Here is a 14,617-nt window from a genome sequence, read left to right on the forward strand (position 1 = left end):
GAATCTATAATGAATAACCCAGGGCAACTGCTATAATATGACTCTCTGGCGATAATGAAAGTATAGGCACATGCGAGTTTGAAATGTAATAAAAAAAGAACCGTGTGTCCGTGCGTGCAGAATGGACGTGTCGTGCAAACGGCACTAGATGCTGTGAGAGGGAGGATGACTGATTTAAGCAGTCACACCTGGCCTGAGTCAAACTAGAACTGGACTCAGAGCTGGGTGTGGCTGCGCACCTGTTGTGCATGGACTTGATCAAGGCACAACAGGATAAATCAGTCATCTCCACAAACACTCAGGGAGAGAGCGTCTGTCCGGACAGTGGAGAGCTATCTCCTTTCCTGTGTAAAGTGTCATATGTTGTGTTATTCCTTGCACATGGAGGAATAAAAAGGTCAACTTAAGGAAGCTGCCCTGTCTTGTGTCCTTCCTTGCCCTGGGTAGTGACTAGTCGGTCACAGATGCCAACAGCAAAACAACAAGACAAAAGCTTTGATCTTGTGCGTCGCAAGAGCTTGTTAAAAACTCGCGAATCGCTACATAATAACACCCGAGAACAAGCCCTCCCCGTTAAACAAAAGCTCCTTCTTTTCCTCGACTGCGGCTAATTCAACGTGATAGGCGTGCAAAAACCGCCGGTCACTTTCCCTCTTTCAAAGAGACTCAGTGGAGATTTACCAAGATGTTAAGCAATTCGACAGGGGGCCATCATCAGCGATGCAGAAATAAACGCTCAGTCTTTTGTTCCCGAGTGTCAGCGTGGATAATAATTCTTCCCCCCTCCACCCCAGCTGACGGAGAGCTTGCTCACTTAATTGTCTGACGGGAACTTTATAGTTGCAACGATCGAAAACTGTCTGTCTCTCTCTCTCTCTCTATCTCTCTGCCCGCCGCACCGCGCCACGTGTGCGCCGCGTGTGCGAGAGGAGCATGTATCGTACGTGCGTGGGAAGGAATAAGGTATACACACCGAAGCGTACCCCGTTATATGTGCTGCTGTGGTGGTGGCGGCGGCGGAGGAAAGCATATGAGCCTATGAGAGGAGTAGTGGGTGTGTCATGTTATGTGTTGTGTTGTGGTGGAAGCAGCACGTGTATGCACCGTGGTGTGGGCGGTCTAACCACGGAATCACCACACGAGAGGCACAGCAGCATGGGCTGAGGGGAAACTGGGAGCCGCGCATGGATGGATGGATGGATAATAGAATAATAATAATAATCTTTATTTATAGAGCACCTTTCAGACACAAGTGTAGTTCAAAGTGCTTTACATGCAAGTAAAAAAAAGGAATTCACATGAATGCAAAAAAAAAGGTAAAAAAAACAAAAGTAATAGCTTCAAATCTGGTCAGTAGAATTCGTTGAAATTAAAGTAAATGTAAAGATAAGGTTACAAGAGAATCAGTTAAAAAAATCAGTTCAAAGCAATTAAGGTCATAGAAATGGGTTTTTTATAGCCGCCTCTTAAAAGTCATCAACGGAGGTTGCCATGTTCTGATATGCAGGGGAAGAGAGTTCCACGTCCTCGGTACGTAGCGGGCAAAAGGCAGTGGATGGATGGATGGATGTAGGAAAGAAGAATGGGCGGAGCAGAGAGGAGGGTGGGGGGGGGGGGGGGGGGTGCTGTTTCATCCTCTGCTTGTTACCTCATTCACACAGGGGGGGAGGGGACACATGTGTGTCTTAATTCACACGCATGGAATCATCCCGTTCATTCATGGAGTGAGATTTTTTTCTCTCCGAAGCATCTCTGAGGGACAAGAAGGGATTCCCATTCATATATTTCCAGGATGGGGTTCTTTGTATTATAGTGAAGCATCCGGATTCAGGTTGGGGACGGAAATGATTGTCGCCTAATTGAAAAATTGCTGACCAACAACTCTTGAAAAGAAAAGTCAATTTCATTAAATGAAATTATGAAATTATGACTATTGCTGAAGTGTAATTGAATGCATATTTTCATTCTGAGCTCGTTCATTGTTACTGAACCTGTCAATTATCGAATGTAATCCTGGGCGCTACACTCACTCCGCCAACCTGGGGAGAGCAACGGACTGACCTCATGCTTCCTTCAATGTATGAGGAGTCCACACACTCCACACGGAAGGGCCCTTTCGCCAACCCCGCCTCGGGTATGGGCACTATTGAACTATTCAAAAATGTTTTTCAAAATAGTAAAAAAAAAAAAGAAAAGGCAAAGAAGTTTAGGGATAAGGGGTTTAGTGGTGACGAAAATGGAGCCCTAAATCTATTTACAAAACAAAATCTACACTTCGCTAGGGCACACTGAACTCGTACGTCTGCTATTTTTGACAAAATGTTTGCAGCATACTTGGTGTATTATATGGCCGAATATTGGTGTATTATTCCGAGAACATGGTTCATGTGTTTAACTTGTGCTAAATGTGGCAATACATATGTACATGACTAATACCCTAGGGGGGCTGAATCACACAAAAAGCCCAGCACGTGTACAGTGTGGTGTGCAGGGGGCCTTGTTGTCGTGAGCCTGGCCCTGGCTGCATGTGTTCGTTTTGGTTAGGTTTATTTGCTGCGATTCCTTTTTTTTGTGCCAAAACGATCGCTATCGCTGAACCCACAATGTTCAATCCTGACACGATGACAACAACAACAATGAAAACACGTCGAAAGTTTAAATGTGCTAGGGGGCACGGAGGCACAGTCGGTAGTGATTGTCGCCTCACAGCTAGAAGGTCCTGGGTTCGATTCCCGCTGGGGACGCTGTGGGTGCTAGGGGGCGTGTTCTCTCCTCCATCAGTGCCCATACCCGAGGAGGTGGGGTTGTCGAAAGGGCCTTTCTGTGTGGAGTTTACATGTTCTCCCCGTGTCCCCTATAGGGTAGGTATACCTCACAAAAAACATGCAGTAATCCTGGTGTCTAAACTACCTTCCCCTTGCCAGTTGGGGCGCCGGATGGAGGGGAAAGGAACTGGTCGGAAGAACGTGTTCCTTCCACGTGCTACATACATACGTCCGGCCGGGGAATCTCCCCCCTGTCAGGTGAAAAGAAGCAGCTTGGACTCCTCATGCATAGAAGGAAGCATGGCAGTGGAAGTGTATAGCAACATGCAGGATTACATTAGATATAGTGGCAGCGGTGGCCGAACGGATTGCGGAACGGTCTTGATACCGGAAGGTCGCCAGTTCGAATCAGCGGTCCGACACGTTCAAATTACCACCGCTGAAGTGCCCTTGAACAAGGCATTGAACCACTACGGGGCCTGGCTGGAAACAAGTTCTTGAGCTTAGCCCAGATACCCTGGGTAAATATAGTAATACTTTAATTTAATTTAATTTAATTTAATTTAATTTAATTTAATTTAATTTAATTTAATTTAATTTAATTTAATTTAATTTAATTTAATTTAATTTAATTTAATTTAATTTAATTTAATTTAATTTAATTTAATTTAATTTAATTTAATTTAATTTAATTTAATTTAATTTAATTTAATTTAATTTAATTTCATATTTGATACTGTGTGAAAAAAACGTTTTGCAATTATTATTATTATTATTATTATTTATTTTTTATCGTGGTTTAAAACATTAAAAAAAAGAAAGAAAACTATTCAAAATACTATAAAACTAAAATAAAAAAAGGCGCTGTGAAAATGGACAGTGATTCTCAGTGGGCCTAGTGCAGTACCTTGTTGGATGCCATCTCGCTGACAGAGTGCCGTGTCTTGAGGGTCTCCAGCTGCTCCAGACACCAGTCCAGCTCGTCCAGGGTCTCCACGGCCAGCTGCTGGTGAGGCTCTTCTGTCGCGCACGCGCGCGCGCACACACACACACACACACACACACACACACACACACACACACACACACACACACACACACACACACACACACACACACACACACACACACACACACACACACACACACACACACACACACACACACACACACACACACACACACACACACACACACACACACGCGCGCGCGCGCGCACACACACAACAGCAAATTTAGATTTTTTGTTTTAGTCTTTTGAATAGCTTTAATTTTAGCTTTAGTCACATAATAGTAATGTTTTAGTGTTAGTTTAGTTTTAGTTGACTAAATATCATACAATTTTAGTCGACTAAATCTACAGTTGGTTTAGTCCAGTTTTAGCCGACGAAATCAACACTGGGATGCCGCCCAGTGTTGATTTCGTCAACTGACGAAAATAGCCGATCTACAAGCTCACAACGCGTCGCAGCGCAACGCGTTGCGAGCTTGTAGATCGGCTATTTTCAGCAAGTGTAAAATCAGCCATTACGACGCCATCGAGGCCCCGCCCAAAACACATTCCGGGTCGACCCAACGCCAGCACACTGACCTGCCAGGCTGGTCTTGCACATGGACGGTGGGTTGCTGCCGGAGGTCCGCGTTCTGTGAAGAGAAAAGTATATAAAAGAAGTATATACTGTAAGTATATACAGTAGAATAGAATATCAGGGGTGCCCCCACCACACTTTTGTTTTTTTTACTTGAGAGAGCTATACTTTCAAAATGACCAGTGGTGGAAAAAGTACTTAAGTTTTCACTCAAGTAAAAGTATAAATATAAAATGTAGAACTACTCCGTTACAAGTAAAAGTCCGGTGTTCAAATTGTGCTTGATTAAAAGTACAAAAGTATTGACATCGAGATGTACTTAAAGTGCCAAAAGTAGAACGTACTCATTGTGCAGAATGTCTCATTTGAAGTTTTAAAGTAGGAGGAGAGACCCGCACACCGCCACTTGCTGGTTCAAGAGGTTTATTTTGATAAGAGTCGTAGCAACGTTTCGGCCTTTCGGCCTTCTTCAGGCATGCATCATTTGAAGTTTTAAAATGACTACAAATATTTTGTGGTTACCGTTTTTCTTTTTTATTATTTTTTTATCCCACGATTTTTGCAACCCATTTTTTCCACCCAGTGTCAATAATCTAATATAATCTAATCCTGGGCGCTACACTTCCTCTGCCAACCTGACTGACCTCATGCTTCCTTCTATGCATGAGGAGTCCCGTATATTAGATAAGTGGATGGGTGGCTTGTCCAAGACAGATTTTGCGCTCTCATTAGAAGGCGGGTGTAGGCATAAATGCCATCCAATCGTTTCTCTATATTTTCTTTGGAAGTGTCCATGTCTCAGAGCCAATAGAGTAGAACCGGCTCAGCGGTCGTCCTAAATATTTTTACTTTGAACATCTTACTAAGCTGGGATGACCAGATATTATGCATGTCTGTCATTGCAGGCTGACCAGGCCATACCCTTCCTAGTTAGAGAGTCCTTTTGTGAAAAGCACTGTATACCACTGTCAAAACATGAGACTAAGACCTATTAAACAGCAAGACGTTTGGGCTGTGATTCTGGGAGTAGTAGAGAGAGATATCTTGCTTTTATTGGCCTGAGCACACGCTGTGTATATTTCCTCTAACCTATTTAGACCCGAGTACTGGTTCTACAAAATGTCTTCTAAATCCTGACAGGTTTTCTGGAGAAAAAAAACCTAGCTTTCTATGTCAGTGGTGGTGCTCCAAACTATTCAATGTCAAGGACCCACAGAATGATCTGTATTTGGCCGCGGACGCCCATGTGAAGATATGTTGTTCCAGGGACCTCCCAGAAGCAAAGATATGAGTTAAAAAAAAACATTCACTGTGAAAGAATATATATTCAAAGATTTGCACACATTTTCACGATTTAAAAAAAATAGCAGATCTACAAGCTCGTAGCGCGGCACTCGGTGCCGCGCTACGAGCTTGTAGATCTGCTATTTTTCAATAGCTAAAGTATAACATAATGCTTAAAAAACACGTTCCCGTCCTGAATGGGCTAATAATGAACATACTTGCTGGCTGTGCGATCCTGCTGGCCGGTGATCACAGCGAAATTACTCCTCACTGTCCTCAGGCTGGCAAGGACCTGCACAGGTTCATGAAATACACCAGGGATTTACTAGTGGAACAGCGCACACACAGCAAAAATGCAAAGTGTTCTAAAAATGGAACCCCTCTGTACGGATCAATTTTTAAAACACTTTTAGAATGAAACAAAGTGAGCCACTCTGGATGTTTTGCTGTACATAGTACGGTAGTACTGTACTATATTGATGTAGCGAGTGTTGTTCAGTGTTTAATAGGGTCGTTGATTTATTTTTAATTGATAACGAGCATCGATCGAGGCTTATTATCGAGCCCACTAATCGAGCATTTTCTATTATTTTGTGGAAATAAATTCTTGAACAGAACCAGTATCTTTTATACTAGGGGCCTTCAAATGCAGTACTTTGCTAACAGACAGAAGGCAATTGACCTTTTTTTAACAATACAATAATATTAAAGAAGCTGGTTAACACCACGAACGCCCGGGGGTATTTGTAACCATTAAATCAAGACTGCTCAATAGCATCAGAGAGGTAGTGGTGCGGTGGTTCAGACTAATGTTAGTTTTAAAGTTCTTCTGTCACAGTACCAGACAGTGGCCTTGTGGTTAGAGTGTCCACCCTGAGCTTAGAGTATATATGAATAGAGACGGCACCCGAGTTCTCCTCCCATCCACTTGCATTAAGTTGCTCTAAAGCGCATGAGGCGATTTCACTCCTCCTTCCGGGTAGGAACAGAGTGCATTCTGGGATGGATTGGGCCCAAACACATGAACGCGCTGCCGTTGACTGTCATTGCACGCGTTCACGTGCGTTCACGTATGAAACAGCGTTCACGTGTCATCGTGAACGTGCACAATGATAGTCAACAGACCAGCACGTTCATGTGTTTGGGCCCACGCTGCAATACCAAATTCGGCCACTATGTCCATTTGGCCTCAGGGTTTTCTCCGGGTGCCGTCTCTATTCATATATACTCTAAGACCTTGAGACTGGGAGGTCGGAGGTTCGATCCCCGGCCGGGTCATACCAAAGACTGTAAAAAAAATGGGACCCAATGCCTCCCTGCTTGGCACTCGGCATCAATGGGTTGGATTGGGGGGGGGTCAAATCAACTAATCAAATGATTCCCGAGCGCGGCACGGCTGCAGCTCACCGCTCCAAGAGACGGTTCAACAAATTTCACTGCGGTAACATGTGTGACAAATCGTATACGACTTTGACATAGTTCATTGCAGTCACCCGTCATAGATGGATAGATTGTAAAACGGGAGTACTTTCTGGGTCCAAAAGATCACATTATTTGCTCTATGGTATTTTGTCTTGGCATGATTATACGAAAGAGTGATTAAACGAGAGTGGGGGGACTTTTTTCCTGCTGCAATAACCCTAAGACCTGCCATTTAAATCACAGCTGTATTGAGCTGTTTGAGTGAAACATTTTTCATACGAGAGGAGCTTGTTCTTTCATTCAGATCACAATTTACAATTTAGGCATTTAGCAGACGCTCTTAATCCAGAGCGGGTGCTTACAGTGAGCAAGAAGAAAATAAACATGAATCATACGTATAAGACTCACACTGAAGAATCACACTGTACCTAACAGTGGAATGTCTACGGTATATAATGAAACTATGCATATATACTATAGTGCTATGTCTACATCAAAAAGTTGAGCCTTTGCATACGCCTGTAAGCAGTGGCATGCACAGATAGACACTAGGGGGTGCTAGAGCACCCCCTGCCCTTTTGGCAATGTGCCCTTTTTTTGTATACAGTGTACACTGTACAGTATGTGGACCTTGGTGACAATGATCAATTCTTGATAAAAAAAAGCTTCTAATATATTATTTAGGCCCCAAAATCTATAAATCTCACACTATTAAGGCAACCGGCCGGTTCCACGCGCTGCACAAGGTGCCCTTTTTTCACTTGAGCACCTGCCCCTCTAAATGTCTGTGCACGCCACTGCCTGTAAGGTTGTCGGGGCTAGCTAGGGCGAGTGCTACGGGCTATATCTGTCAAACAGGAGGGATGCTTTCACTTCAGTTGTCTGGAACGAGTTCAAGAGGATTCCTAATATGAAATGCAGGCGATCTGGTCCGGTCTGTCTCAGGTTAATATTTTGATATTTATTCACGATGAGTTTGGAATCGTCTTACGGCGGGGCTCCACTGGACGCGTGTGACGCGGGTCAAAAAACGAACCGGGGCAATTTTAAAGCAGTCAGGCCTGACGTCGAAAAAAAAAAAAAAAAAAGGTTTCTAAATCATGACAATTTTCGGAAAGATTTGAGGCACATTTTAACGATTTTTCAAAAATAGCAGACCTACAAGTTGAGTGGCGCGCTATGAGCATCGTAGGCACCCTTCATTGATTAAAAAGGGAACATTCCCTGACGGTGACGGAGATGCAACGCTGACGCGTCCTGTGGAGCCCCGGCGTTATTGGCACTGCTGAATGATATAATAACGTACGACGTATAATAACGTTATGAATAAGTGGAAATGTCACGAAGAACTCACCTGTGCAAACGGCGTTACAATCATGTCTTCGGTGTGTCTAGAACAAAAGGGACAGAACACACATGGAAAAGGCATGATTAAAAAGGCGATAAACACCTTTTTATTGCTGTCGGGAGGAAACCTCATAACTCAATTTTTTGAGGTTTTTGATGTTTTTGGCATAAATCAGTGCTATTGAACACCCCTTACGTCTGTGTGTTGTTTCGAAAAATATTGAACCAATGGAAAGTAGTAAAAAAGTGCTTTGGACAAAACCTCTTAACTCCATTGGACCCTCAAACTGTAACTCCACCACCTCTCTCCCTCTCATGGAAGTAATTGACAATATATAAAGTCACAACACCAACTTTGATGAGGCTGTGTTGCTTTGTTTTAAAAATATAAGGTTTTCTTCATTTCCTGAGTTATTTCCTGGAGTTATGAGGTTTCCTCCCGACAGCAACGACACAAGCTATATGAAATGTTACGATGTTTCAACAATGTCGATTATGGGAATCATAGCGATCAAGCCAATGGTTAATTGATCAGTGTAGCTGCTAGCCTATAGCCATTCGGAATTGGGAAACATGGAAGTGCACGACACGTTGGTGTACACGTCATACATAACATGTTTTGTGGTCCGTCCAAACAGAGTGACAGAGGATCGGCGCACGGCGAATCCCCCCAGACTGTGCTCGTACATTTTCTATCTTCGCTCTACGTACGAGCTTGCAGATCTATGAATACGGACGCTATACGCTGCTGTAAGTGGTTTAACACACACAAAAAATTTATCCACCAAAAACACATTTATTAACGACTCAAACCTCGAGTTAAATGAACACAGAGGGTTTTACCGTGTCCCATAATTATCTACAGCTGTGTACACGGTGCTATGTCCACAGGTGGATGGATGGCTGATCAATCAGCCTTGTAAACCAGTGCTACTCAACCCATTGCCAGTGGTGGGCCACATTCGGCCCCTGCTTAAAGGGACACTTCACCCTTTTTGCAAAAAAGTACATGTTAATGACATTTAGAAGATTTAGAACACTTTCCTGGGGGTCTTTATGTGTGTAATATGTGCAGGGTTTAGATATTTTAGATTTTAGCAGTGAGCCCAGTGTCTCTGACGTCATCGACACTGGGCTCACTTCCTTCCTGGACTACAATTCCCATAATGCTTTGGTGCACTGCTCCTCCTTGTGGATAGGGGGAGGGCTGTCTTACTGAGACACAACATGTAGCCCTGTTGTAAACTCATATGGTTACCTTACCAGTGACCCCTTCCTTACTCAGCACTCAAAACACTCTGAAAAAACTGCTGATTCATGGCCAGGTCCAGACACAAATATATCATGCACGGCACTAGCCAGATTTTTTGTTTTTCTTCTTTTAACCGAAAATAGCCGATCTACAAGCTTCACAGTGAGCACGTAGATCTGCTATTTTCGGCACGTGATGAAACGGTCGTTATGACGGGGGATTTAAATTAGGGCATTAGTGTCAGTGAGGGATAGGGTGGGTGGTGGTGGTGGCTTTGAACATGAAAGGCTGTGGGTGTAGGTGATGTGCATTTGGCAGGGGGATTTGCAATAAAGTGTTAAACTGCTAAAACAAAAAAAAAACAATTACAAATAAACAAAAGCCACGTGTTATTGTGTCGTCTCTTGATTTAAAAAAAAAGGCATGCAGGAGAAAGTATTGTTTGCTTTAGGGCAGTGTTGATTTCGTCGACTATAAAACTATGACGAAAAATGTTTTTTCACTGACGAAGAACTAAATGGAAACTAAATGAAAACTAAGCTATGGTGACTGAAACTAAGACTAAATATACTGACAATTTCATCAACAAATTGAAAACTAGACTAAAATGTTAGGAAGGGACTATTGGACAAGAGATCCATTATAAGTCATTTTACACTTGGTCTTGGTTGCATGCTGAAAATATCCTATCTGCAAGCTCACAGCTTGTAGATCGGCTATTTTCAGCAAGTGTAAAAGCAGTTATTATGGCGGCATCAAGGCCCGCCAAGATACATTTTAGTCAATCAACTGTCGATGTAGTAGACTAAAACTAGACACAAACTAGAAACACTAAAACATTCCGGACGACTAAAATGTGACTAAAACTAAATGAAAACTATTCAAGAGACTAATTATGACGAAAACCAAAATCTAAATTTGCTGTCAAAATCAACACTGCTTTAGGGATATTAACGCAGGAACAAACCAAGGAAGGGATTCATTTCTTTAGTCACTTCTGTCAAGGGTAGAGCCTAGAGCTATAAGAAATGGCTCTAAAAAAACCACATAGATGAAGGGATGCAGGGAACAGGCCTTTCTGTTGTTTTTTTTATTTACTTTAATTTTTTTTAGGCATATTGTAGTAATTTTCTCCTCACCGAGATGACAACCAGTTGACTTCCCAGTGCTTCAAGCTTTCTTCCCTTCAAAACAGATATAGGGAGGAGGAGTTTTAATTTCACCAAGCCCAGAGAGGCGCAAATGGTAAATATGGTGCATTTACTGTATATAGCGCCTTTTATCCAAGGCCCTTTACAGAGATTGTGCATTACTGTACATTCACCCATTCTTCACACACACACATTCACACACCATGCACATCGGGAGCAATTACGGGTTCAGAGTCTTGCTCAAGGTAAGGACACTTCGACAATAACTCCGGTCACTCTACCCCTGAGCCTCTGCCACAAGTATACTAACATGTTTAACTTCAGTAAAATACAAAGTATCAATACTGCAATATAGAACTACTCTGTTACAAATAAAAGTCTGGAAATTACTTGAGTAAAAGTACAAAAGTATTGGCATGGAAATGTACTTAAAAGTACAAAAAGCAAAAGCACACAGAATGTCCCATTTCAAGTTATCAAATGCTATACAAAATCTATGAGATCGCGGCTATTTTCAAATGACGCCCGAAATGTATATTATAGGGCTGATGTGGTTCATGTAAGTAAAATGTAGCCTACTTAGTTACTTCCCACCACTGAGGAAGGGGGGGGGGGGGGACTATGGGGCTTTTGGGACACACTGGGGGAAAAAAAAAACACACAAAAATTGTCCTTTTCTATTTTCAGAGTGCTCATAATCTTAGTGGAGTAGAGAGTTGACATGCGAGCGGAGCGCTCCACAATGGAAACAACAGCTGGCTGCAGAAATAAGAGGCCTGTCGAGGAGCAGATGGTGTTGGACGGCGTCTTTTCCCCAAAAACCCACATCATTGAGCAGTTTAATATTGCATTATGTGCTAATACAAATAAATCAAAATAAAATAAAACCAGGGGAGGGAAAAATGCAATATAACGGACTTGAGAAATACTGGATTGCTGCCGGCTTCGTCGTGAAATGCGTGAGAGAGAGAGAGAGAGAGAGAGAGAGAGAGAGAGAGAGAGAGAGAGAGAGAAAGAGAGAACAGACAGGCTCAAACAGTGAGCTGCTATGGCTTCAGAGTTCGACCGTAGGAATCCACAGCAAAGGCCAAAAAGACTCATTTTCAAATAGGAATCTTAAGGTGGAGACCAAGACATGATTCAGCTTGTGAACAGTGTTGATTTCGTCAACTAATACTATGACGAAAATCTTTCGTCGACTACCTTTTTTCACTGACGAAAAACTAAATGGAAACTAAATGAAAACTAAGCTGTGATGACTAAAACTAAGACTAAATATATTGACAATTTTGTCAAAAAAATAAAAACTAGATTAAAGTGTTAGGAATTAAGGGACTAGTGGACAAGAGATTCAGTATAAGTCATTTTACACTTGGTTGCATGCTGAAAATAGCAGATCTACAAGCTCTGATTTAGTCGACTAAAATCTTATGATATTTAGTCGACTAAAACTAGACTAACACCAAAACATTCCAGGTGACTAAAATGTGACTAAAACTAAATGAAAACTATTCAAGAGAGACTAGGACTAAAACTAAAATCTAAATTTGCTGCCAAAAACAACACTAATTGGAAACAGACTAGATGAAGTTCGTTCTCCTGAGGGGGAAAAACATGGTCGTGTTCTACTGAACCAAAACAAACATCTCTGTGACCATAGCAGATCTACAAGCTCATAGCGCGGCACAGAGTGCCGCGCTATGAGCTTATAGGTCTGCTATGGTTGAATCCCCCCCCTTTGTGTACAAGCTTATTGGTCTTGATGAACTTGTGTTGATCAAACACATGTGTTTTCATGAAGTTCAACAAAGAGCCTATATGGGACCATGGGGCTTCTGCCAAGATATCTCACGCTACACTTTATTATACACGGCTTGGGTTGAATGCTTGATTGTGGTCAATGGCTGAATTCAGCGGTGTGTTATGTAAGGGATCATGTCTGCCTATAGGTGGTCATTGTCGGGAGATATAATTCACCGACAAAGGGTTTAACGAGGGTTAATCGTCCCCTGAAGGTGAATTGTATCCCGACAATGACCACCTATGCGGATATTATCGAGATTATGATATTTAGTCTAAACTAAATGAAAACTATTCAAGAGACTACGACTAAAACTAAAATCAATATTTGCTGCCAAAAACAACACTGGTTTTGAGGCCCTTGCTATACCTGCACTTCTTTTGAGGGGCGCTAGCCCCTCCGATGTCCAGCTTTGAGGGTTTGTGTAAACACAAACATTGTCGGTGCATTCTCGTATAGTTGCAAATTCCTGTTCATGTGTTTGGATCCAGGTCTGTGCATGAGAGCAGATGTGGCGAGCATATTGCGAATTATAGATGCACGACTTGTAAATAAAGTATCCATTACCCATGGAACAACAGCTGTGCATATTTTAGGGGGGTTGGTTTTAGGTTAAGTGAGAGACGAATGACGTGAACAAAAATATGGATGCAGTGAAAACAGTGATATTATATCAACCGTGACAATTACAGTAACACAGAGTGGTCTAGGTCAGTGGTTTCCCAAACGTTTTCATGTCAAGGACCCCCAAATTTACACTAATGAGCTCGCGGACCCCCATTTGAAAAGATATGCCAGGGACCACCACATAAGAGATTATTTTTACGTATATAGCAGGGATTCTCAACCTGTTTAATTTCAAGGACATCCCCCAGTTTGACATGCATTAGTCTACGGACCCCCAATTTATATTGTAAAATAAATGTCAATTTAACTCTGAGAGTGTACAAATGGAACCAAACAGACCCGTTAGGGTCCGTTTGGTGACTTTGGTGACGCGTTTTTCGGAAAACCGATAGAGAAACGCAGCTAAAAGTCAGAAAAACACGCTCTGTGTGCAGGGACCTTTAGGGTTAGGGTCCATTTGGTTCCTAACTATCATTTAGCTGGGGACCCCCTGGAACTCCCTCAAGGACCACTGGGTACGCAAATGTTTAGTGTAGATTCTGTCTTTTGTATGCCTTTATTGACAGTGAACAGTAGACAGACAGGAAATGGGGATAGAGATGGAGAGTGACACGCGGCAAAGGCCGTCGGGCTCGGGAGTCGAACCCGCGGCACGCCGTCCAGCTGGTTTGGCAGCCTAGGTGCCCAGAGGGTCGAGCTAACCGCCCCGGGGCCTGTAGGTTCTTTCTGTCTTACCAACACAAACATTAAATGCCATTGACAATGGGCAAATCAGCTGTCGGTACAATATGTTGGTGGAAACCCTTGGCCAATAAGGGACCACCATTCTTGGTGACATAAGGTCAATAGTTTGTTTTTTTTATTGAATTTTTATGTTTTCACATAACGATGAATCGTAAATGTATACAGATAAAGTGAGACAAATTAGAAAGGTATAAATTGAAAGCACATTGAAAGACTCCGTTACAAGTAAAAGTCCGGAATTCAAAATGTACTTGAGTAAAAAGTACAAAGGTACTTGTATACCTAAAGTACCAAAAGTAGAAAATACTCAAATGCAGAATGTGCCATTTCAAGTTTTCAAATGTATACAAATATACTGAAAATACAACAACAAAACAATGCGTCACACATCACGACACATTGTGAGCTTGTAAATGTATATAGTGCTAGTGGTTAATGTATGTATTGCAATTACAATCAAAGTAACTAGTAACTGAAGTTTTCAAATATATGTAGTGGAGTAAAAGTACAATGTTTGCCCGCTGAGATGTAGTGGAGTAGAAGTAGAAGTACTGGAAATTGGACATACTCAAGTAAAGTACAAATAACTCAAATCTGTACTTGAGTAGAGTAAGTATTCTGATAATATAACGGGT

General features: G+C 42.3%; 1 protein-coding gene across 1 annotated transcript in view; it reads right to left on the bottom strand.

The window, feature by feature from the left end:
• Positions 1 to 14,617, bottom strand: part of pde4ca (phosphodiesterase 4C, cAMP-specific a) — a 139,306-nt gene that overhangs the window by 15,076 nt on the left and 109,613 nt on the right. Inside the window, exons 4-7 of the mRNA XM_079529567.1 lie at positions 8,415 to 8,451; positions 5,857 to 5,930; positions 4,357 to 4,409; positions 3,673 to 3,785 (exon numbers count right to left, since the gene is read on the bottom strand). Of these exons, the coding sequence (XP_079385693.1) occupies positions 3,673 to 3,785; positions 4,357 to 4,409; positions 5,857 to 5,930; positions 8,415 to 8,451 (277 nt within the window). The remainder of the gene's footprint in view (positions 1 to 3,672; positions 3,786 to 4,356; positions 4,410 to 5,856; positions 5,931 to 8,414; positions 8,452 to 14,617) is intronic.

Source organism: Electrona antarctica (genome assembly GCF_951216825.1).
Source record: "Electrona antarctica genome assembly, chromosome: 19".
Classification (NCBI taxonomy): Eukaryota; Metazoa; Chordata; class Actinopteri; order Myctophiformes; family Myctophidae; genus Electrona; species Electrona antarctica.